The 24,114-nt window shown below is 49.2% G+C and overlaps 1 protein-coding gene across 4 annotated transcripts in view; it reads right to left on the bottom strand.

Annotated features, from left to right (window-relative positions):
* Positions 1-310: 310 nt before the first annotated feature.
* LOC138480725 (nuclear cap-binding protein subunit 2-like) overlaps positions 311-24,114 on the bottom strand; it is a 103,628-nt gene continuing 79,824 nt past the window's right edge. For all 4 annotated transcript variants that reach the window (XM_069612430.1, XM_069612433.1, XM_069612432.1 and 1 more), the window contains 2 exons: positions 20,163-20,301; positions 311-1,405 (listed from right to left, as the gene is read on the bottom strand). In XM_069612430.1, the coding sequence (XP_069468531.1) occupies positions 1,307-1,405; positions 20,163-20,301 (238 nt within the window). In that variant the 3' untranslated portion in view covers positions 311-1,306. The remainder of the gene's footprint in view (positions 1,406-20,162; positions 20,302-24,114) is intronic.

Below are 24,114 nucleotides of genomic sequence, written 5' to 3' on the forward strand. Positions count from 1 at the left end.
CCAACAACCCACACCCTGTGCCTGTACATCACTCTTATTTGCGCATGTCTATTCAACCAAAATTATTTCAGGTCTTCCACTTTCTCTTTGAAGAGCCTAAAACGATCAGCAGATAAAGCACCTCCAAACCACTAATTCAGTCTGGTTAGGAGACGAATCAAGGCTCTCTTCCCTCCCAAGGATTCAACCTCAATGAAACGTTTTAAAACCAGCCGTATTGGGCAGAATTTGTGCAGAGCGCTTTAGGTGAAACTGCAACTGCTGTCTCACTTCACAAATGTTCCAATACAATACAATAAAACAAAGTGCATTAAAATAGTTCTCCCTTTTATTTATAAACTAAATACAGAAAGAAAACGCTGCACAAATGCCGAACATTGGTGCAGCTTGCCCATCGACGTTATAAGTTTCTCACAAATAATGGACATCATATGCATAATGGTCAGGCACTGGAAAACAGATTAGGAGTGGCAAAGCTCCTAAAGCTCATACCAGACTGTCTCAGACCATTTACAAAAAGGCCTGGGGCACGTCAAAGGAGACAATGGGAATAGCTCTGAGCATTTGAAAATCAGTGCCCACACAACAAAGGTGCAGAGCTGCACCAACTCAGCAGCACAGTAACAGCAAGGTGAAGGGCTCTACAGAACAGCATTGCCCAGAAACACAGGCAAAAGCTACATTAAGTGGTACATCTTGAAACATCTGATAAAGCCAGCACTATGGACTCCACTGCAACAGTGATGTGACACTGCAAAACCAACACATTGGCTTACCTAAGATTAGATAGAGCAAACAGATGTGTTGCATTCTAAAATCAAGCTGTAACCTCTGCATGAACTACTCACAGTAGAAGCCTACATGTGCCGATTGCTGTACTATAGTATGATGCTGCAAGCATTGGATTGTTAATCTAGTCCCACTCCACCCACCAACCAACACTTTCTACCCTGAAGTGAAAGTATTAACAGGAGGCATTTGATACAAGATGCATGTGCTGGTTTTGGGTCACTGCTGGGCCAGTACCCACCTACTATTTGCTAGCAGTCCCAAGAGCACTCATTTGTATGAAGTTACAACTTAGATTTGTCGACTCCACACCTTTCCCAATGCTTGTGGTTCTTGGAAAACCAGCAGGTAATTTAATGGCAATTGTCAATCCACAACATCTGGTTTAATGTACATTGAAAGGACTTCCTTCAACCCATCTCGTTGGGATCCTGCCGCATTGGCAGAAGCCAGTCATGGCTTTTGGATCCGCATTGTGCCGAGATCACATTTCCTGTGTTTCGGGAGCTTCCGTCAATCAAAATATCATGGGCTGATTATTAGTCTTCTGCCACTGGGCTATTTTGCCAAATCCACCACGGCCAGCATCATAATCTGTGCGGTATTCATCTCTGACCTGTGGGAAATTGGGGGGAAAAAAGGAAAGCAGATAATACAATTTAGTCTCTCCCAAGTCAGATACACTCATCGCAGCAGCACTCAATCACAGCAGCAGGTCGGTCACTTTGGGGGAATCATTAACCTAAAGTTAGAATTTAGGGAGATTCATGAAGCTTTGAACCCTCTGTGTAGCTGCTAAAATCTAAGATGAAGTGATTTGCAAATGAAATTAGCCACTTATGCATAAAGTATCACCAAAATACATTAGAAAAATCAAGACAAGTACCCAAGATCGCACATACTCAGTGGGTACATTGGAAGTCTGCCTTATCCAAGATCTGACTTTCACAATCAATTAACATTTGCCATAGTCCTTGGTGAGTCAGACAATGAGCAGGTGTCAAATGGAACACAGATGACTTCTGCCTTTACAAGAAGTCGTCCTGGATAAATAGGCGCAGAATTTGGGCATATGCCATAACAAGCTCCTGTTACACTGCAAGGTCAACCAAAACACTGATTAAGCCATTGTTAATGTTAAAGGATATTTGTACCGCGCACTATCACCACCTGCGTGGTCCCCTGGCGCTCTGAAAAAAGGGAGGGGTGGGGTGGGGTGGGGTGGGAGGGATGAGTTAGTGGGAGTAAGCTGGAAAAGTGCAAGAGAGCAGTGATGTGCTGTTGGCAGCCTCAGCCGGTGGGTCCGTTGGCTGGGCTTGGGGTGTTTTGCGGTCGGTAGTCATCGTGTTCTGTTGTGCAAGTCTATGTGTGGTTTGTTTTGTTGTTGCATTGTAGTGAAGTTTGTGCGGATTGCTGTGGTTTAGGCTTGTGGTTGCGTTTGGTTAGAGTTTGAGAGGTGTATGCAGAGGGATGAAATTGTTAGTGAATTGGTTAGTTGGCATTGCTGTCTTTTCAATTATGTCCAAGTGTGATGCTTGCCAACATTCACCATTTCATCTGGGTGCGCACTTGCTAATTTTCAATATTCTGTCTAGATGGGAGGCAGGCTAGTGATCATGATTTCATCCAAGTGTGGCACATGCTAACATTCACAATCCTGTCTAGATGCGACATAGGCTAAGGTTAAGAATTCCATCCAAGTGCGGTACATGCTAACATTTACAGTTTAATTTATTCCACTTTTCCAAAATGTCCACTTTGGACGTTGAAAAACAATCCTGTCACTGAAGCTTTCTAATTGTAAACTCCACACCTTTCCAAACGCTTCTAATTGTAAAAGGTGACATTTGCCCAGCACAACTAATAAATGATGCTAGAGAATCATCTCCATTCATTACGCTCTATCCCTGCCACTCTTAAACAATCTTGGGTGCTCCCTCTCCTCAACTCAAGAAGTAAACACTAGATCCTCTCATTCCCACCAATTACCGCCCCATTACTACGGTTCCATTTCTACTCAACACTCTGGACAAAGCAGCCTACATTCAAATTCAAAAACTCCTTGAATTGCATAAACTCCTAGGCAATAGACAATCTGGCTTCCGTCCATTACATGGAACGGAAACAGCTTTAATTGACTTAAAATCTCAAATAGATGAGCTGAGAGACAAAGGGAAGACAGTACTTCTGCTCTTACTCGATCTCTCAGCCACATTTGACCCGGTTGACCATAAAGTCCTCTGCAGACACCTTGACTCTGCCGCCCATTTCTCCCCAGAGGCCATCAGATGGATCGAATCTTTGAGTGAGATAACTATGAGAGTTTTCTCCCCTTCGGCAGCTGCTGACCCTACCCCTATCTTGTGTGGTGTTCCTCAGGGCTCCTGTGTCTCGCCAACTCTTTACAATATCTTCACCAAAACCCTGTTCGATGATTTGGACCATCTGGGTGTCACCTACACAAACTATGCAGATGACACCCAGATCCTTCTCCCGCTTTCTGGGGATCATAGTAAGGTGAACAAGACTTAGCTTATCATCCAAGCATGGATGGCCACTCATGGCCTATGCTTAAACGACGATAAGACTGAGTTGTTAATTCTGGGATCACAGGCCAACATCAGAAAACTAGGAAAGGAGTTCTCATTTAATATTGATGGGAATGCCATTAAAGTCTCCAAGGAGGTAAAAACCCTTGGTTTCTACTTGGACTCTACATTGTCATTTGACAAACAGATAAAATCTTTAACCTCATCCACAGCTTACACATGCATGTTGCTAAGAGCAGGCAAACCATTCCTCTTTGATGATAGCCGTCTGATCCTGGCCAGAGCTTTAATACTTTCTAAAATGGACTATTGTAATGCCTTATATAGTGGTGCTAATAAAACTACTATCCGGAAGAGCCAGATATTACAAAATAACTCCTTAAGATCAGCCCAAGGCATAAATAAAAGAACTCTCATTTCCTCCCTTAGACGCCAACATAAATGGCTGTCCACGGGCAATAAAATACAGCTAAAGACATTGTCTCTGACTTATAAAGCTCTCACCAACGAGGCCCCTAGCTACCTTACCGATACATTTCAGAGAAGAATCTCTCCTAGACTAACTAGAGCTGGCAATATGAACTGCCTGGCTATACCTAGATACAGGCTTACCACTATCGGTGGCAACAGCTTCCCTGTAAAGGCGGCAAAAACATGGAACTCACTTCCACAAGACTTGCGAACAGACCAACCCTACCTACTCTTTAGGAAAAATGTTATAAAACACATCTTGTTTGACCCATAGTCTACTACCGCTTCTGACCGCGCGGAGTCACTTATTCCTCATCACTCACTACCTCTTGTCACCACTTGAACTCATGTGGAATCTTTTCCACCTTCGAGGCCAAGCACTCTAAGGAGTGCAACATTCTGTAACTTGTATATCTTTATCATTGTATTGCTGTAATTTTATATACAATCTGAGTCTAACTGCACCATGGAGTGTAGTATTCTGCAACTTGTATACTTGTACATTATATATTGCTGTAAACATATAGATGTTATATTCGTACTTCAAATTGTGCTTTGTATATACTGAAGCTCTGCATTATATTTGTATATACCTGTGTACTGTATAACTATGTAAGCCTTGCATTCTCATACTGTCCCCGCCCTATTACCTCTGGGTCTGGAGCGTGTAATAAGTGAATAAACAAATAAACAAATAAGTATGGCACATGCTAACATTCACAATCCTGTCTAGATGCGACTCAGGCTAAGGTTAAGAATTACATCTAAGTGTGATACATGCTAACATATACAGTTTCATCTAAGTATGGCGCATGCTAACAATCACAATCCTATCTGGATGCAGCACAGGCTAATGTTCTCAATTCTATGTTTAGATGCATGCTAACATGCAAGTTCCATCTATGCGTGGCATGTGCTAACATTCATAATCCAATCTAGATGCGAGGCAGGCCAAAGCTAAGAGTTCTAGCTGGATGCGGTGCATGCCAAGAAGCACTTTTCTATCAGAGTTCAATCAGGTGTGGTGTATGCTAGTCTTCCTAATTCCGTCTAAGTAGGCAGGTGCCGACTATTGCAAATCTATCTAGATGCGGCGCAGGCTAGCATCCACAGTTCCCTCCAGGTGTGACAATTATTAACATTGACTAATGTGTTAGGATGCAGCGCAAGACAACATTTCAAATACTGTCATGGATAAAATCCAGCTGGTGGAACATATCTTTCTAAGTATGCATGGGCTAAGTATATGGCATTCTAAGTTATGGGAAGGTAGGTAGAGTGGCAGGGACTTTCTGGTGTAGAGTAATGGCTCTACACCCCACCCATGCCACACAGTTTTGTTGTTGGTGTCCGTTAAGCTGCTGGCTTCACTGACTTCCGCTGCTGACACATGCAGAAACGTCTTTGGAGCCACCTCTGTTGGGTGTCGTTCTTTTCCAAGGGGTCCTTAGCCGTAGGGGCTGCCCTAGTAGTGTCTGTCAAGGCCTAGATGGAGCACCAATCAGGGGACGGTGGGCGGGGAAGGAGGAGGGAGAAGACAAACATGGAAGGCAGTGGGGCCTGAGGGGCTGCACACGGGCCTGGGGGCCGTCGGATTTGGCCAGGAAGTTAGATTTTGGGCCTTCTGGGCTTCAGGGGCGCAACACTCACCTGGTAAGATGTTAGATACCAGTGATGGTTCTGAGAGGGGCCAGTTGGTCAGAGTGCGCCTGCTCACCTGTTGCCAAGCTGGAAAATGGCACAGGGAGCGGGCGTGCAGCAACATCCACCCCAAACCCATGGAGAAGGAGCTGGCCAATCAGGACCAGGGTGAGGCGGGACTAGGGGAGGGAAGCTCCGGTGCTGCCTGGAAGCCTGCCAGGGCTCTGCAAAGACTGCCGCTGCCATGATGGTTCCGAGGGGGGGTCGGAGTGCACCCGCTCACCTGTTGCCAAGCTGGAAAAATAGCATGTTCTGTATCTCTTCACTCCCTCGTCTGCCCACATCATCATTAACGCAATCTGGCCTCATGTGCCGAGCTGTTAGTTTACAAAACCTGCCCACACAACTCAGTCAGTGCAAGTGACCCCCTATCCCCATCATTTAGAGATAGCACATGCTCAATTTTCTGTAGCTAATTGGAATTTAGGAAAAGGACCACCACAATTTAAAAGACTTTTCCATGCAGATTTATCTTGCCACACATTTAAAAAGGTGGCACAAAGGCAACTTAGAAGGTCAAAAAGGATACAGTGTCTCCTGGAGAAAAAAATAAATAAAAGAAAGTTAAACATGCAGCTCCTGCACCCCAAGTAAACAAATTCCAGGAAAGGGGATATCTGTAGAACCTCCTACACTACCTGTAGCAATGTACCGTTAGCCTGCAAAGACTGAGAAAATTAATCTTAGTTGTGGGCATGGTCTTCCAATAAACTTGCTTGGGTTTGTTCAGATACAGCAGTACCTGCCGGATTCAGATTTGGGCCACTGGGTGGGTTTGTGCAATTGCTTTTTCATGACTAGTCTTCCAACCTTTTTCCACCGAGTAGTCCTCATCTGAGGCATGAATACACATGCAAGCACTGAGAGCCTAAGGTTAGGGTACTAATCCACACATGGTTGTGGAGGTTTCACTCTGTGCCCCTTTTTTTCTCCAATTCTAGTGGGGGTACAGACAGCCGAGGTTCCTACTGGAAACGCCCCATGACAAATTCCAGGAAAACTCACCTAACCAGACCAGTGTGAAGGGGAGAGGGATACCATATGGCCAAAGCCACTGACCGCCTCGAGAAGGAGGGCTGAAATTACCCACCCCCCTGATCTGCCCGAATCCAGACCTCAAGAGAAAGTATAAAGTTTTTAATTGAAAACCAGCTATTTGTGGCTGAGGGGTTGACTCTGCTCCCAACTGACCACTGAGGGTCTGTACCGAGTCACTGAGGATCTGGGGACAGGTGCAATGGCACAGAAGACAACACCTACCAAAGAATCATGAGGCAGCTCCTCTGGTCACTATAAACCTCAAGGGACTGTTCAGAAGGTGAAGTTGACAGGATCCACGGACGCCAGACTTTAAGCAACCAGTGAAAATTGATGAACCAGCAATGCTTTCCCTTGACCCAGTGAGCACATACTAGTTGCAGCTCTCAAGGATCCCCTTCTCACAGAAATGACTTGGGTACACGAATGTATAGTGCAGCAACAGAGGTAGAAGCACCGGGCAAGGCCTGTGACAGCAGAAATCCATTTTTAGATTGCTTTCTGTTGCAGAGTTTGAAAAAAAGCCTGTAAAAGTTATGGTGATGCACAATTTTCATTTCAAGTCCACAGGCACAGCAAAATGTTGATGTGATGTGGTCCCATCAAGCAAGTGTGTTGGAGAGTAGGTTGATAGCAGCAGTGCATTTGTTTTGGTGATATCACAGTTGCAATAATTTGTATCGTTCTAGTTGCCAAGAGCCTGTATATTGTGGCCATTTGGGTGCCAAGCCATTTTGTTTTGTGGTATTTTCATGTACCACGAGAGATGGCCACAAAGGCTGTTTTGCTCAACATAAGCACAATAAAGGAAAACCTACTCAAGAATTCGAATGAGTGTAAGGAACAAGTTACTTACCTTTAACTGTTCTCAAGCATGGGTCTGGCATGGCCTCACATGCTCATGAATATTCCCAGTCGTCAGGCTGGGAATCCTCTGTACAGAAAAAAATTCAGTATCAGTTTCGTTTCTGATCTGTCTTTCTTAGTAGTAACCAATCACTGGTCTCTGGGTCATACTGCCCTCAGCCAATGACTGCCCTCTCCCTAAGTCCCTCCCCCGGCAGCCATCCTCAGATTTGGTAGCACGTAAAGTGGCAGTATGATCAAGTGAAGAGCCGCAGATGGGAAGGAGGGAGGGTTTGCATGTGAATCCATGCCAGACCCATGCTGGAGAACAAGTTACAGGTAAGTAACTTGTTCCTTCTGGTGGTCAGTCATAATTTCGAAAAAATAATGCCGAATGACAAAAATTTCGAAAAAAAATGTCAAATTCCGTTTTTTTTTAAATATTTATTTTGGGGTCCGGGAGTAAAAAAAAATAAATGTGTAAAACAATTTTTTTTTAAAAAAAGTGGGGTTGAGGGGGAACCCCCCCATTTTGAAAAGAAAAAAAAAGTATTGAAAAAAAAATTCAACTTCAAAATAATGACTTTCGACATTGTTTTCAAAATTATCACTATAAACCGTTCCTTCTCCAGCATGGGGTCTGGCATGGATTCCCATGCTCATGAATAAAAGAATACATAGCAGTAAACACATGCACAACCACGGGAGGTGGCAAAAGGCTCAACATTAAGCATTACATAAACTCAACATTAAGCAACTCTTACCTCCTCACCAGGCCCACCTTCAGGCGAACAGGTTGCGCAGCACTGCTTGGCCGACTCTGGACTCCTCCCTGGAATCCCGGTCGACGCAGTAGAATCTCGTGAAAGTGTGCGTCGACCTCCACGTAGCAGCCCTGCAGATGTCCAGCAGGGGCACACCAGACAAGAATGCCGTAGTAGCAGCAATCCCTCTGGTCGAATGGGCTCTCGGACGGCCGGGCAACGGTCAGTTGGCCAACTGATGACAGTGATATGATACAGCATTTGTAACGCGCCTATACACAAGTGCATGATTCAGCCGGAGAGCCATCTGGAAATGGAAGCCTTCGAGAGAGCCTTCCCTTGGTTCACATGTTCAAAGTTCACAAACAGCTGTGATGTCTTCCGAAAACTCTTCGTTCGGTCCACGTAGAACTTCAGCGCTCTAGCTACATCCAGCGAGTGCAAAGTCCTCTCGGCCGGCGACAAAGGCGACGGAAAGAAAACTGGCAACACCAAGGGCTCGTTAAGCTGGAAGTCCGACGGCACCTTGGGCATGAAAGAGTGGTGCGTCCTCAGCACCACCCTCGTATCGTGAAAAGTCAAGTATGGAGGCTTGCACAATAGGGCCTGAATCTCTCCCACCCGTCGTGCGGAGGTGATGGCCACAAGGAACGCTGTCTCCCACGACAGGAACTTCAACGGAGCCGAATGCAAAGGCTCAAATGGTGGCCCCATGAGCCTGGTCAGCACCACGTTGAGCTCCCACACCGGGGCTGGCGCCTTCACCGGCCGGAACAATTGGAACAGTCCCTTCATAAATTCCTTCACCAGTCGATGAGACCACAAGGACGGCCGTCCTGCAGTTCTAGTGTATCGGGAGATCGCTGCCAGATGTATCTTGATGGAAGCGTGAGCCAGTCCAGCTTTGGCCAGCGACAGTAGGTATGGTAGCACTTCAGGTGGCTTAATCCGTAGCGGGTTGATCTTCTGTGCATGGCACCAGACAGATAACCTCTTCCACTTATGTCCGTAGCACAAGAGTTGAGGATGCCCTGGCCTTTGCAAGAACCTCTCTGCAGTCAGCCGGGATATCGTACCCTCCAAACTCTAGTGCTGCAAGAGCCAGGCCTGCAAGTTCAGCGACTCCGGGTCGTGATGAAGAATGGCGCCTCCCTCTCAGAAGATCTGCGTCCGTCGGCAGCTTGACTGGTGGGGCCGCTGAGAGGTCCAGAAGGTCCAGGAACCAGATGTCTCAGCCACGCCGGTGCGACGAGGATCATCCTGCATTGGGACCTCTTGAGCTGGCCGATGAGTCGAAGCGGCAACGGAGGAAACGCATACAGGAACAGGCCATCCTAGGGGAATGAGAAAGCATTGCCCATGCTCCTCGGCTGGGGAAACCTGCTGGCGAACCTCTGGCACTTGGAGTTCGTCGCCGGCGCGAACAGGTCGATCTGGGGTTTGCCCCATCGTTGGAAGAGCCGATCCACTTGATCCTGGCGTAGTTCCCACTCGTGGCACGAGCGCAGCTCCCTGCTGTGTGAGTCGGCGATGGTGTTTCTTTTATTCCTGCCAAATGAAGGGAACCAGAAACATCCCCTTTGCGACGGCCCAGTGCCACAGATCCTGGGCCTCCTTGGATAGGGCTGGGGATCTGGTGCCTCCCTGCTTCCAGATGTAGAACATAGTGGTGGTGTGGTCGGTGAAGATCCTCACAACCTTGCCCTTGAGGGACGGGAGGAACGACTTGAGCGCCCAGAACACAGCGTGGAGCTCCAAGATGTTGATGTGGAGGGACTTCTCCTCCGGCAACCAAAGGCCTCTTGTGTGGAGATCTCCGGTGTGCGCACCCCATCCCTCCAGGGAGGCGCCCGTCTTCACCGTCTCCTGATGTGCCGGGGTCTGGAAGTCCATGCCCGCTGTGAGGTGTGCACGGGTGCCCCACCACTGAATCGCTCGACTGAAAACCTCGTTGAGCAGGGTCTTGTCTTCGAAGCTGCCCGCCACTTGCATCCAGCGGGCGTCGAGGAACTCCTGTAGAGGATGCATCCGTAGCCTGCACAGACGCACTAGATAGATGCATTAGGACATCATTCTGAGGAGGGACTTGATTGATCTCACCCTGGTCACGTCCGTGGCTAGCAGGCGCTGCACCTTGCCTAAAATGGCCTTCGTCCTTTCCTCCGACGGAGATGCCAATCGTTCCACTGTATCGAGCTTCGGTCCCAGAAACAGTGCCACCTGCGACAGAACCAAATGGGATTTCGGGTAGATGAAGAAACCCAGCTCCGTGAGTAAGCGGACGGTCTTCGCTGTGTGCTCGACGGCGAGTTCTCTTGTCCTTGCACGGATGAGCCAGTCATCCAGGTAGGGGTAGACGTGGATCCCCTGCAGGCGCAGCCACGCCACCACTGGTGCTAGGCACTTGGTGAACACCCTGGGTGCCGACTTCAATCCGAATGGCAGTGCTCTGAATTGGTAGTGACGTCCTTTGACTATGAATATGAGGAACTTTCGGTGTCCTTTTAGGATGCAGAAGTAAGCATCCTCCAAGTCCAATGACGATAGGAAGTCGCCCTCCTCTAGCTGTCCCAGCACGTGCTGGAGAGTGACCATCCTGAACTTCTGTGCCTTGATGTATTTGTTCAACCGACGTAGGTCCAGGATGGGGCGCCAACCGCCTGTCCTCTTTCTGACGAGTTAGTATCTTGAGTATACTCCAGAGCCCCAGAGCCTCTTGGGGACAAGCTCGATGGCACCTTTCTTGAGCATCGCCTTTACCTCCAACAGCAGTTGAGGGATGTGATTTTCCTTCCTGGCCACGGGAGGAATGCGGGGGCACTTTTAGAATTCGAGAGCGTGCCCATGGGCCAAGGCATCCAGCACCCAACGGTGGGTGGAGATGGACTCCCACACGCTGACGAACTTCGCCAGCCGGCCTCCCACCGGGCTGCTTCGGTGGGGGCCCGACGCTACGGTCGGTTCTATCTTGCTTGGAGGCGGCCTTGCTGCCTTGGCCTCCTTGGCGACGACGCCAAGATCCTCCTTGCTTGCCGCAACCTCTGTAAGCCTCCTGGGACGAGGAGCGGGCCGCCTGGCGGTACGTAGAGGAGCCACCGCCTGATCCCTTGGAGGCCCCCTGTCTGCCTCCGGCGCTCCGAAAGGGCCGTCATTGCTGAAGGACTCCCAGGGCTTAGGCCGTCTGTCGGCCTTGATGGCCTGCAGCGACTCATCCGCTGTTTTCCCAACAGGTTGCCGTCGAACGGCATGTCCAAAACCCTGGTCTGCGCGTCCTGACGGAAGTTTGTTGCCTTGAGCCAGCCTTGTCGTCGTAGGCAAACACCGCTGCCCAACTGGCAAAACCCAGCGTCAGCAATTTCCGTTGCCACCGTTATGGCGTGGTCCGACGCCACCTCACCTTCCTGCAGAATCTCCAGGGCCTTCGCCCTCTGGTAGGAAGTCCAGTAGGGGGGCTATCTTGTATACCATAGCTCCCTGTCGTAACGGGCCACAATCGCTAAAGCATTGGCCGCCTTAATTGTCGTCGCCGCCGACGAGGTGACCCATAGCCCCATGGCGTCCAATTTCTTACCCTAGCCGTCAGGAGGGGAAGTAGAGGTTGAGACTGTCGCCCCTGCCGCCGCCTTCTTCTAGGCCGCCGCTGAGACGACCGAATCTGGCGTAGGTTGAGCCCTGAGGCACAAAGGGGCGGCATCGGGGACCCGGTACTACTTCTCGTACCTGTCCCTCTTGGCAGTCGTCGTGGACGGGTTCTTCAGGATCGCAAGTCCCTCGTCCCAGATATCGTCGAGTAACGGTACAGCGAGGACCGTCTTTCTCTTGGCCTCTCGCCGTTGGTAGAGGAAACCCTCCTTCTGTTCCTCGGGGCAGAGCTGGAAGAGCTCGCATGCCCTGGCAATCATGGCGTGAAAGGAGCCAATTTCGTCGGGCGGGAAAGCCCAAGGGAGTGGTGATGGAAAGTCCGTCCCGTCGTCACCACTGTCGTCATCCGTCCCCATCATCGTATCCGTCGCAGTGTCATCCCTGGGGTCCGGTGGGAGGGGGGGGGGATGAGGGCTCCATAGGTCGTGGGGGCATGAAAGGCAGGGAGGGGTGTATTCTCCTCCGCTTGTTCGGAGGGCTTCCCGACGGGCCCGGTTCTGGATCGTCCGCCGGGGCTCGTGGTAATCTCGTCCTTATCTCCGTGCATAAGGTTTGGATTGCCATCAGAATGGCCGCCGGGTTGTCCTGAGGCTCGAGCAATGGCTGCGAAGGGAGGGATGGCTGCTCCTCCACTGGGGCCTCGTCGGCGCCACCGTCGCTTTCTTCGACCACCTCTTCGGGATCCCTCCCATGGGATCGTACCTTCTCAAACCTCTCGTTGAGGTTCTTCACGGTTTCCACCAGCTCCTCCTCAGAAGCTGAATCCGTGTCCGTGACGGCCACCGACCCCCCTCCCCCTCTTTTTCCACCGGGGTCTTCATGGGGGGTCTTGTCGATGGGCTGGAAAGAGGATTCCCTCCGCGGTGGCAGGGAAACTCTGGGCCCCGAGATCGCTTCCACTGGTGTAGCCTCCCCAGGCTTTGCCAGGGCCGCCGCGACTCCCTCGATAGAGGCCTTAGCTGGGTGAATCAAGGCCTTTGCCACCTTTGGCGCGCTTGAGGCCTTCACCTTGGGGAGGGAGGGTCACCACGTCACTCCCCCTCGGCCGAATCCTTTGAGATCGACCAGGGCTTCTCCAGAAGCTTACCCGGGTTCTCGGATTTCCTCTTCCCCGAACCAGAGCGTTGGCTCATGGTCGATAGTGCCGGGGAAAGCGCGCCCTGCCTGGCAGCCGAAGAGCCCGACCTTTCGGCGCTCCCGGTGCCCGCAGACTCACAGTTACAACTTAGTTGTAGTTAGTTACAATGCTACAACTTAGTTACAATGGGTACAGGTTGTGCCTTGGGTTAACAGTGAGGCAGTGACCTGTGATCAGATGACAATGCATTACTTACCGTAAAAGCATTTCTGATGGTTGTATCTGCTTAGATTCACATGCTGTGCATAGGTCCGACATCCAGTGGTCACTGCGGAGTATTGCATTTTGTTTTTCGTAGTCGAAAAAGGGACGTCGACAAGGCGTGTCTGAAACACTATCCCTATAGTGACGTGCGTTGTACCCACAATCCCTCACGCGTCGAGGTCCCTCTGTTTGTATTTTTCTGCCCTGAGGGAGCCTTCTAGACGTGAGTGAGTACAGAAAAGAGATATAAAGGAAGTCTATGTTCCTTCCATCCGAGCGGGGAGGAAGGGTGGGCGCATGTGAATCTAAGCAGATACAACCATCAGAAATGCTTTTACGGTAAGTAATGCATTGTCTTCTGATGTTCGTTAATCTGCTTAGAATCACATGCTGTGCATAGACTAGCGAGCAGTACCCGGAGTTGGCGGTGGGTTATGAGAAGGAACAGTAGAGAAAAGGTGTCGTAATACTGCCTGTCCCACCTGGGAGTCAGATCTAGAGTGTGCATCTAGACAGTAGTGTTTTGTAAAGGTGTGCACAGAACTCCAGGTAGCCGCTTTTCAGATGGACTCAAGGGGAACATTTGTAATGAATGCTATGGATGCCCCCGTGCCTCGAGTAGAGTGTGCTCTTGGCCTAAAGGGCAGTTCTCTCTTAGCAAGAGTATAGCAGAGAGTGATGCATTGAACAATCCATCTAGAAATAGTGGATTTTGAAACCGAATCTCCTTCTCTTCCTGCTGCCACCGAGACGAAGAACTGATTCGTCTTCCTCAGTGGTCTGGTTCTTTCCATGTAGAACATGACCGCTCTGCGTACATCTAGTGTGTGCAGAGTCCTTTCTCCCAAATTGGAAGGATTTTGAAAGACCGTTGGTAGTTCTATAGATTGGTTTACGTGGAATTTAGAAATAAATTTCGGAGCAAACCTAGGGTGAGTGCGTAGAACCACTTTATCTCTGTGAACTGTAACGAAGGGGTCTAGAATAGAAAGAGCCTGAAGTTCACTTACTCTCCTGATGGAGGTGATAGCTATTAAAAAAGCAGTCTTAAGAGTGAGGTGTTTAAGAGATGCTTTGTGCATGGGTTCGAATGGAGAGCCCATGAGTCTGGTAAGTACCACATTAAGGTCCCATCCGGGAGCTGGGTCAGCTATCGGGGGGTGTATTCTCTTTACTCCCTCCATGAATGCCTTTATAACAGGGATCCTCCACCACGACACTGAGTTGGGAAGTGGTGTATGCAGAAAGTGCCGCTAGGTGGACTTTAATGGAGTTAAACACTAGACCTGAATCCAATATGTGGGTCAGGTATAGGACAACATGTGTGGGAGAGCAGTCAATAGGGTTGATGCTTTTACTCCTGCACCAGATGACAAATCTTTTCCACTTGCTAGAATAGCAGTGGCGAGTGTTAGGTTTTCTGGCTTCCCTGAGGATTTCCATGCATCTTTGCGGGAGTTGTAGATGTCCGAACTCTATGATCTCAGGAGCCAAGCTGCTAAGTTCATGTTCTGGGGGCATGGATGCAGAGTCCTGCCCTTGTCCTGAGACAGCATGTTGTACGGGCAGGGGAGTTTTACTGGGGGAGATAGAGACATCTCCATCAAGTGAGCGAACCATGGTTGTCGGGCCCACATTGGGGTCACTAGTATCATGGTCACTTGTTCCTGGTGCATCTTGTGCACCACTCTGTTGAGAAGTGGAGTCGGGGGAAAAGCGTAAACAAATTTCCCTGACCATTGCATCGACAGACCGTTCCCCTTGGATAGGTTCTGGAGGTACCTGGAGGCATAACTTAGGCATTGTGAGTTCTCCAGGGTTGCGAACAGGTCTATCTCTGGGAATCCCCATTGTGTGAAGACGTCGAAGACGATGTCTTCGTGCAGGCGCCATTCGTACTCTTCGGGCAGGTGGAAATCTCTGCTGAGTCTGTCTGCTAGCAGATTGAGTTCCCCGGGTACATGTAGTGACAGTAGGAACATGTCCTGTTTGAGAGCCCACTTCCATATATTCTGGTCCAGTTTGGACAGGCCTGGAGAGTGGGTACCCCCCCTGCTTGTTGATGTAGTACATGGCTGTAGTGCTGTCTGTAAGGACCATTACTGTCTTGCCTTGTAGGTGTTTTTGGAAGGCTTTTAGCGCCTTGAACACAGCTAGTAGCTCTAGTAGATTTATGTGTTTGGATGCTACGTTCGGAGTCCACACTCCGTGAGCAGTCTGATGGGATAGGTGTGCCCCCCATCCTGTGAGGGATGCGTCTGTGGTTAGAGTGGCTTCCGCCGCGGGTGTGGCAAAGGGTTTCCCTCTTTCCATGTTTTCCTTTGTCCACCACCATAGCGAGAGAACCAAGGCTTGCAAGACCACTACTAGATCCTCCCATAGTCCGCTGGCCTGACACCACTGGCTGTTGAGCCACTCTTGCATTGGGCGCATGCGCAGGCGCGCGTGAGGTACCAAGTAAATACACAACGCCATCATTCCTAGCAAGCGCATTGCTTTGCGTACCGTCACCTCTCGACCGATCACATATTGAGGGATCTGAAACAGCATGTTTTGGACCCTCTCTTTGGAGGGGAAGACGAGGCCGTCCCTTGTTTGAATTAGAGCCCCTAGGAATTGTTTGATTTGACTGGGGTCTAAACTGGACTTCTTTTCGTTGATGGAGAAGCCCAACTGGAACAAAAGGTCTACCGTCTTTTGGGTATTGGAGAAGCACGTTTCGTAAGAATCCCCTGTTATGAGCCAGTCGTCGAGGTAAGGGTAAACTGGGATGGACAACCTGCGCAGGTGGGCCGCTGCCACTGCCAGCACTTTCGTGAATACCCTTGGTGCCGATGCTATGCCGAAGGGTAGCACTTTGAACTGGTAGTGTTTGCCCTCTATCATGAACCTGAGGTATCTTCTGTGCGCTGGCAACATTAAAATATGAAAGTATGCATCTTTCATGTCCAATGTTGTCATGTAATCTCCCTGAGAAAGCAGTGGGATCACCTCCTGTAAGGTTACCATACGAAACTTTTGGGGTTTGATAAACTTGTTTGCTGGGCGCAGATCTAATACAGGGCGCATGGTTAGATCCTTTTTGGGTACAAGGAAGTACACTGAATAAATACCTTCCGTTACCTGAGATAGAGGCACAACCTCTATGGCTCCTTTTTCCAGCAGTTGTTGTACTTCTTGGAGAAGGATGGCAAGATGTTCCGGTGTCATGCGACGTCCCCTCGGGGGTCTGTAGGATGGGGAACTGTTGAATTCGATACAGTATCCGTGGGCTACGGTGGAAAGTACCCAACGGTCCGACGTTATCTCCTCCCATGCAGGAAGAAAGGATGTTATCCGGCCCCCGACCGGTGTTGCATGGGAGGGGACGCGAATCTTTGCGTCACTTGGAGTTGTTGGGGGCTTGGGAGCCTCTGGGGGTGGATCCCCGACCTCTCCCTTTACCCCGGCGTTGGCCTCTTTGGCTGTACTGCCCACTATTGGTCTGGTAATTGGTGGCAGGGTATTGTTGAAGCTGACTTTGTTGTTGTTGGCGTTGGCCACGAAAAAAGCGTTTGTTGCCATAGCCGCGTCTGGTAGTGGGCTTAGAGATCTGGTCAAGAGTCTTGATAGTATCGAACTCTTTTTTAGCCATCTCTAGAGCTTCATCCACCGCTTTCCCGAAGAGGTTAGAGTCTTCCACAGGTTTATTTATTAAAGACGCCTGTGTCTCCGGTTTAAACCCTGAGTTGCGCAGCCATACATGGCGTTTTAGGAGTATTCCCTGCACCAGGGAACGTCCCGCTGTTTCTGCCGCGTCCAGAGAGTTTTTTACAATGCTCTGGTTCACCTGGGTTCCTTCGCCAATAGTTGAAAGTAGGCGTGTACGTAAAGGCTCCGGTGCTTCCTCGGCGTCCTTGCGCAGTTTGGCCCACTGCGCGTCTGCGTAGCTAGCAAGCAAAGAATTGTTCGCAATTCTTGCTGAGAAGGCAGCCGAGGAAGTTACTCTTTTTGCAAGGGCATATAGCCTTTTGCCCTCCTTGTCAGGGGGTGCCTCACTGGTGGAAAGTGGTACCCCTGCCCTCTTTCTAGTATTAGATACTACTAGGGAATCCGGAATGGAATGTCCTCTAATGTAGAGCGGGTCTGAGGGTGAAGGAGTGAAAAGTTTTTCAATTCTCGGATTGACCCCTCTGATCAATGCGGGAGTGGCCAGCGAAGGGATGATTCTTCTCTTCACTGAAGCTAGGAGGGGAATGGTCTGGCTGACCGGGGGTTTCTCTTTAATTACTCTTTCCACAAAGTCTAATTCTGGAGAGAGCTCCCCAGTGTCCAGTTCGAAATGTGCTGCTGCTCTGCGCAACAGTGCATTGAAAGTGGGCTGATCGTCAATTGGAGACGTGTTCCTAACCGGTGAATTGTCAGGAGGATTTAGGTTTAGGACATCAGTGTCGGAATATACTGATGGGGATTGCCAGGGGTGCGAAGGTCCTTCTTCTGGGTTTTCTCCGAAGCCTTCTTCTATAATGTCTGGCCTGTCTTCCAGACATTCCTCCTGGTTCTGTCCTTCATCGTCCATGAAATCATCCTCTTCCTCCAAGTATTGTTCCTCCCCAGTGAGGTCATATACCTTATGGAAGTCTGAGGCTGTGTCCTGCTGGGGATCGACTAGCCTCGGATTTTTGGCCCTGGGGTCCTCCTGAGGCCCTTCTCTAGTCCTCTTGGGAGTTTGAGAGGTCTGGGTATTGATAAACCTTTCCATCCTCTCCATACAGAGGTGGAGTCTTTCCATGGTTTCATGGGGTACCCCAGAGCGGTCTGGCGGGGGAAAAATAGAGTCATCTAGCTGGAAACGGCTCGACCTCTCCCAAAGCGTCGAGGAAAGTGTCCCGTCGCCCTCCGAACAACCTTCAGGTGTGCTGTGTGACCCCCCCGACTGAAGGGGGTAGTCCCTGCCTTCCTTCAGGCTTTTTCGGCGTGTCTTTCGACTTGTGCGTAGCGCTCGATGTGTCCTTCGGCGTACGCTTCTGGGCGTCGGCTACAGCGATCCTCGCCAAGCTCTCGGCGACTCGTTTGTCAGCGGAAGCTTGCGTTTGACGCTACGGGTGTCGAACGCTCTATGGCGGTATGCGCCTTCTGTTGATGCGCGCCGGCCGATGGTTTGGGGGCGGCGCCCTTATTTGCCGAAAGCCCAGTCGCTGGTCGCGGCTGCGAGAGGGGCTTCCAACCCGAACGGTCCGAGGAGGCCGCCGGTGGAACCTGCGTCTCCTTGGGCGCCGAAGCTCTTTTCGTCTTAGACAAAGAAGAGCTGTGGGTTGTGTGCTTAAGTGAGTTAGTGTGTGCGTCAATGTCGCCGGGGTGTTCATCCCCATAAGCAGGGCATGAGCCGAGCCCGTCGGGGCCGGGGACAGACGACGAAGCGCGCGAGCGCTCCTTAGAGGGGTTTTCGACTTCCGTGGCGGAGGTCGTGTTATCGCGTTCCTCGTCACTGTCGGTGGTAGCAGCGGCGGGTGAACCTTCGGCCTTCGACATCGCAACGCCGAAGGATTTCCTCCGCTCGACCCTCCGTCGAAGATCTTGCTCGGCGGAGAACAGCTTCACAACTGCGTCGAGGGAGGGATTATTTAATATTAATGAGAAAACGACCGAAGGTCGAGGAGTTGCAATGTCTCTCGAGGAGCTCCGCGTGAAGGCGACCAGAAGCTGGGCGGAAAAAAACAATCTGAGGGACCTCGACGCGTGAGGGATTGTGGGTACAACGCACGTCACTATAGGGATAGTGTTTCAGACACGCCTTGTCGACGTCCCTTTTTAGACTACGAAAAACAAAATGCAATACTCCGCAGTGACCACTGGATGTCGGACCTATGCACAGCATGTGATTCTAAGCAGATTAACAAACATCAGAAATAGGTGGTGTCATACCACGTAATGCATCATACATGGACATTCATGAAGGCTAGGCATTAAAAACCCTCCGTCTGTAAATTCCGGCATGGCTGCTATCCAAGGCCACCAAACTAGCCAACCAATTACACAGAGTAGACAAACTTTGGCACGTTTTCTTTATTGCCCTGTAAAAGATTCTTTGAGGGCAAGATCGTCCCTAAGTTGCTTTATGTGATTGAAGTTTACAATTCAAAACCGATCGATTACTTGCCTCACATGGAAGCCTTAATATGGAGAAGAATCCTCCACCTTCCATGCTATACACCGCACGCAATCAGCTATGAATTGGGGGGCATTGCGTTGAAAGCTAGAGCACTCTGGCGCTACCTATCCTTTTAAGGGAAAACGTTAACCGCATCGGATAAAACATTGATGTAGGATTTTGGAAGTGCAAGCGAGTCTGGTGGACCTCAAGCTTTGTCGGAAATAAAGGGGCTGGCACATCTTTCATTGGCCGAGTCAGGATGCTCTATGTCAGAGCTCAAAGGTAATCTGGACAAAGTAAATGCAGCATTATTTGCAGCAGACTTGGCTAATACGGTCACAGAATTTCAAGCCTATCCCTCATTAAGCCGATTAAAATGTGATTACAACAAACAGGGAATCTTAGCCCCATACCTGTCGATTTATTCGAGTAAAGAGGTGCAAACCACTTACATGAGATTTCAGTTAAATGTGGTTCAGACCAATGAAATTCTACTAAAATATGGATTGATTACGGCGGAAACAGCCTTCTGTACATTTTCTAAGGATGGTACAACGAGAAACATCCAGGCACCTACTGCTGTGACGCTCTGAATCAGATTAGGTCAAAAGAATTTTACAAGTGCATAAACAAGCGTTTTCTTTCACGCAAGCATATGTGGAATTACTATTTGACAGGATCGAACCTTCAATTGTAAACACAGTCTCCATTTTTTTAATGCAATTTTTTGCTGTGAATGCTCTGTAACCTAATTTAATTGGACATGTTTTAAGTACCTGAGTTTTTTTAACCAATAAAACAAAACAGTTGCTTTAGATACGATCAGCATGACGGTTGAGGGGGAAGGAAACAGAAAATACCACAAAGAGTCCCAAACAAATCCTTACCTGCCCTCCGGCCTTTCCTCTCCCATACTGGCGCCCTTCCTTGAAACCTGCATCCCAATCTGTTCGGATAATGCGGTCATCCATACGAGTTCCATTCAGGAATCTCATGGCATGCTCTGCATCTGCTCTTGTGTAATATCTGGAGAACACAATGCAAGGAAAAATAGAACCCGGACCTCAATCGGCAAAGTAGGAGCCATGCCCAGGCCACCAACACAGCATACATACTTTATGATGTAGTCTCTCAAACACAAGCTGTGCTCAAAACTACTGCATGGGTTGTCAAATCGAGGATACCCTTTAGAAAGGATTTGCCAACTACTTAATTGGCGCTGTACACGCAAATGAACTTGCTGCCACCACTCTTCCATATTCACTCAGTTAACAGTAAAGTAATCAAAGACTCGATCTCAAGGTGGCAAATGCCATTATGGTCAAAGCACTGAAGTTTAGTTCCACATGCCTCAAATGATAACCATTAACCTAAAAATAAGGGGTGTGTGGCGACCACTATACAATTAGACAATTAGGCGCCAGTCTCATAGAAGAGGATATGTGTTTAAGTGCTTGGGTGCACACTTACCTGATGCAGACCTTGCTGCTTCATCCAGGCCCTCTTGAGGCCTGAATGGGACTACTTAACCTGTAGGACTACTTCACCACCCGGGTGTGGTCGGGGAAGGATACATACCAGGAACTTCTTCCAAGGCTATTTAAACCTCACCCGAACAGCCACACATGCTTCGCGTTGTTCTGCACCTAGCAGCTGGACGCTCACCGTGTCAGCTCCTGCATCCTGACTTCAGCCACGCCTGCCAGCACCCTGGAACACCTGCAAGGGGAGAAAGGAAGAGAATAGGAGAAGAAAATCCGTTACCTGTTAAATCTGCATCCCGGAGTCATTTCTCCAACGGCCCTGAAAAGGAAGACATCATTTTAAAGGCATTTCGTTTCGATCGCTGCAGCGCTGCATTTTACTCACCTTTGCAAGGCGCTTCCATCTTCAGCAGCGATCTTCCGGATTCAGCTACGCCCCGGCGCCTAGAGGAAAAAAAGACAAGAACAAAGGTGAGAGGGAGAAAAGGAATAAGGAAAGCTCAGTTTCCTTTTAAGTCTTACCTGTTGGATTATTCCCACTGCATTTCGGGTCCAGCCACTTCCTGGCATCTCCGGACCCCGGCCCCTATGGGGAAAAAAGACAGACATTGAATGAGCGAATGCAAAGACATTACCTGAGCACTCATCCAGAACTGTTTCACTTCGGGTCGGCGCCATATCTCCGGCACTCCGAACCCCGGCCCCTAAGGGGAAAAAGACATAAGCATTAGCGCTTGCTGCAATTAGACAACGAACATTATTATTAAGCTTGAACTTTTGAACAGAACTTTTACAGCGCCTTACCTGAACAGTCAAGCTTACCTGAACTCCCATCAATCCTCAATCCAGTGAAGTAACTGGGTTTCAACGCGCCCCTGCATCAGAAGCAGGATGGAGAGCTCATCCTTCCAAACCCTAAGGTGAGGCTTCACGGGGAATCGTTGAGGAGGTATCGTGGAGGGTTGGAAGGGAGTGGGAGGCTTGAGCATTGTTCCACAGTTGGTAATACTCCCTTTTCACGCACAGGAGGGTATCCAACGAGCCAGGGAAGCCAGAATAGAGGGGCCCTTCCTGTCCATCTTCAGAGTTCTGCGCCTTTGACGCCGCGCCTCCGTGGGAACCAGGTGAGCGTTACAGAACGCGAAGCCTTACCACAATTTCCCACCTGGGCGCTATGGAGACTTCCGAGACAGATCAGCTGGCCCATCTTTTAGGGGAATTACGGGCAGAAGTGCACTCAGCCCGCCAGGAGACTAATGCTCTCAGAAGGGAACTAATCCTATCCAAGGAAAGAACTGATGATCTGGCCAAAAGGTTATTGCAGGGCCAGGCAGAGCACACTCCTTTACCTGTTTCCGGAGATATTTCTACAACAATGGGTTCGAATAACCCGGTACAAATCAATCTACCTGGACACATGCCTTTGGCCCCGCCGGAACGTTTTGCGGGGGATCCCAAGAAATATGCCGTTTTTATAAACCAATGCCGTTTACACTTTTTATGCAGGCCCGGGGCCTTCCCCAACGACCAGACCAAAGTAGCCTTTGTACTATCTTACCTCAGTGGCTGTGCTGCCGATTGGTCTATTCCATTGGTAAATCAGGATGATCCCATTCTCCGGGATTTCCAGGGCTTCCAGGCCAGCATGGAAAGATTGTTCGCTCGACACTCGCAGGGACAGGCCCTTGACAACGAACTGCTATCCTTACGACAAGGTAATCAGGATCTTTTGTCCTATATCGCCACCTTTAATAGACTAGTTGTGGAAACCGGATGGCCTGAAAATAAAAGGATCACATTGTTTCATCGAGGCCTGCGCGGAGAGCTTAAAGATGTTATAGCTCAGATAGTAGATCCACCCCAAGCCTGCGCAGACTACATAGACTTAGTGGTTCAACTTGATCACAGACTTCAAAATAGAAAAGCAGATCGGCTCAAGTATGAAACCAGAGTACCTATCAAGACCCACGTTAACTCCAAGAGTACTGACGTTTCCGAACCTATGCAAATTGGCAGTGTTAAAGGACCATTAACGCTGAAGGAACGAGAGAGAAGGCGACAAATGCAACTTTGTCTGTATTGCGGAACTTCCGGGCACTTTCTTCAAAGTTGTCCAGTTAAACCACCCAAGAAGGTGGTTGGAGCCACTGATAACGAGTTATTGACACCTGGTTCGGGAAACGACCTAGCCCGACAAGCGTAGGGGTCCGCTTGCCGAACTTGAAAACAAACTCTTTGACCTCGCATTTTGTCATGCCAATGGTGCTTGTGAACCCAAAACAGCCTCAGCAGTTGCATGCTATAAAAGCATACATAGACAGTGGAGCTATTGGAAATTACATAGACCGTGAATTGGCTTCCAGGATTAAGCTTCCTCTCCGCCCGAAAGTAGCCCAAGATGTAATTACTACAGTTGATGGAACCGAAATAGCCTCAGGGCCTGTAACGCATTCCACAGTTGAAATCACTCTGGTGGGTCAGGACGGACATCGGGAAGCAATCGTGTTTGATGTGATCAAGGCCCCACAATTTCAAGTACTTCTTGGAATCCCTTGGTTAGAAACACATAATCCGAGAATAGACTGGCGAGCAAAGAAGATAACTTTTCCTGATTGTGAACCAACCTGTTACCCAAGGAATCCAGCTATGGGTCTAGCCTCTGTAACTTCCACCCCTGTACAGCTACCATCTGAATACCAAGACGTTTTTCAGAAAGAGCAGGCTAACACCTTACCTCCCCATCGATCTTACGATTGCCAAATCGACTTGGTACCCAATGCACAACTACCTTGTAGTAGGATTTATGCTCTTACTGAACCTGAGAACCTGCATTTGCGCCAGTATTTGGATCAATAACTGGCCAATGGTTTCATTCGCCCATCAAAGTCACCAGTCTCTTCCGCTTTGTTCTTCGTACCTAAAAAGGAAGGAGACCTTAGGGCCTGTATTGACTACCGCGCCCTAAATCAGATAACGATTAAGAATCGTTACCCTTTGTCCCTGATACCTGAGCTTATCGACCAAGTAAAAGATGCTCGTGTGTACACCAAGCTAGATCTCCGAGGAGCTTACCACCTGGTACGTATAAAAGAGGGCGACGAGTGGAAGACTGCATTCCGCACCAAATTTGGGCTCTTCGAATATCAAGTAATGCCCTTCGGTTTGTGCAACGCACCTGCCGCCTTTCAGTACTTCATGAATGATGTTCTTCGGGAACTTATCGATGTTTGTGTCATCGTTTATATTGACGACATCCTGGTGTATTCCTCCTCAGAATCTGATCACAGAAACCATGTTAGGGCAGATCTTGAGAAATTGCGCCAGCACAAATTATTTGCCAAGCTCGAAAAATGCG

This window comes from Ambystoma mexicanum, chromosome 5p (assembly GCF_040938575.1).
Source record: "Ambystoma mexicanum isolate Mex_15411 chromosome 5p, UKY_AmexF1_1, whole genome shotgun sequence".
Lineage (NCBI taxonomy): Eukaryota > Metazoa > Chordata > Amphibia > Caudata > Ambystomatidae > Ambystoma > Ambystoma mexicanum.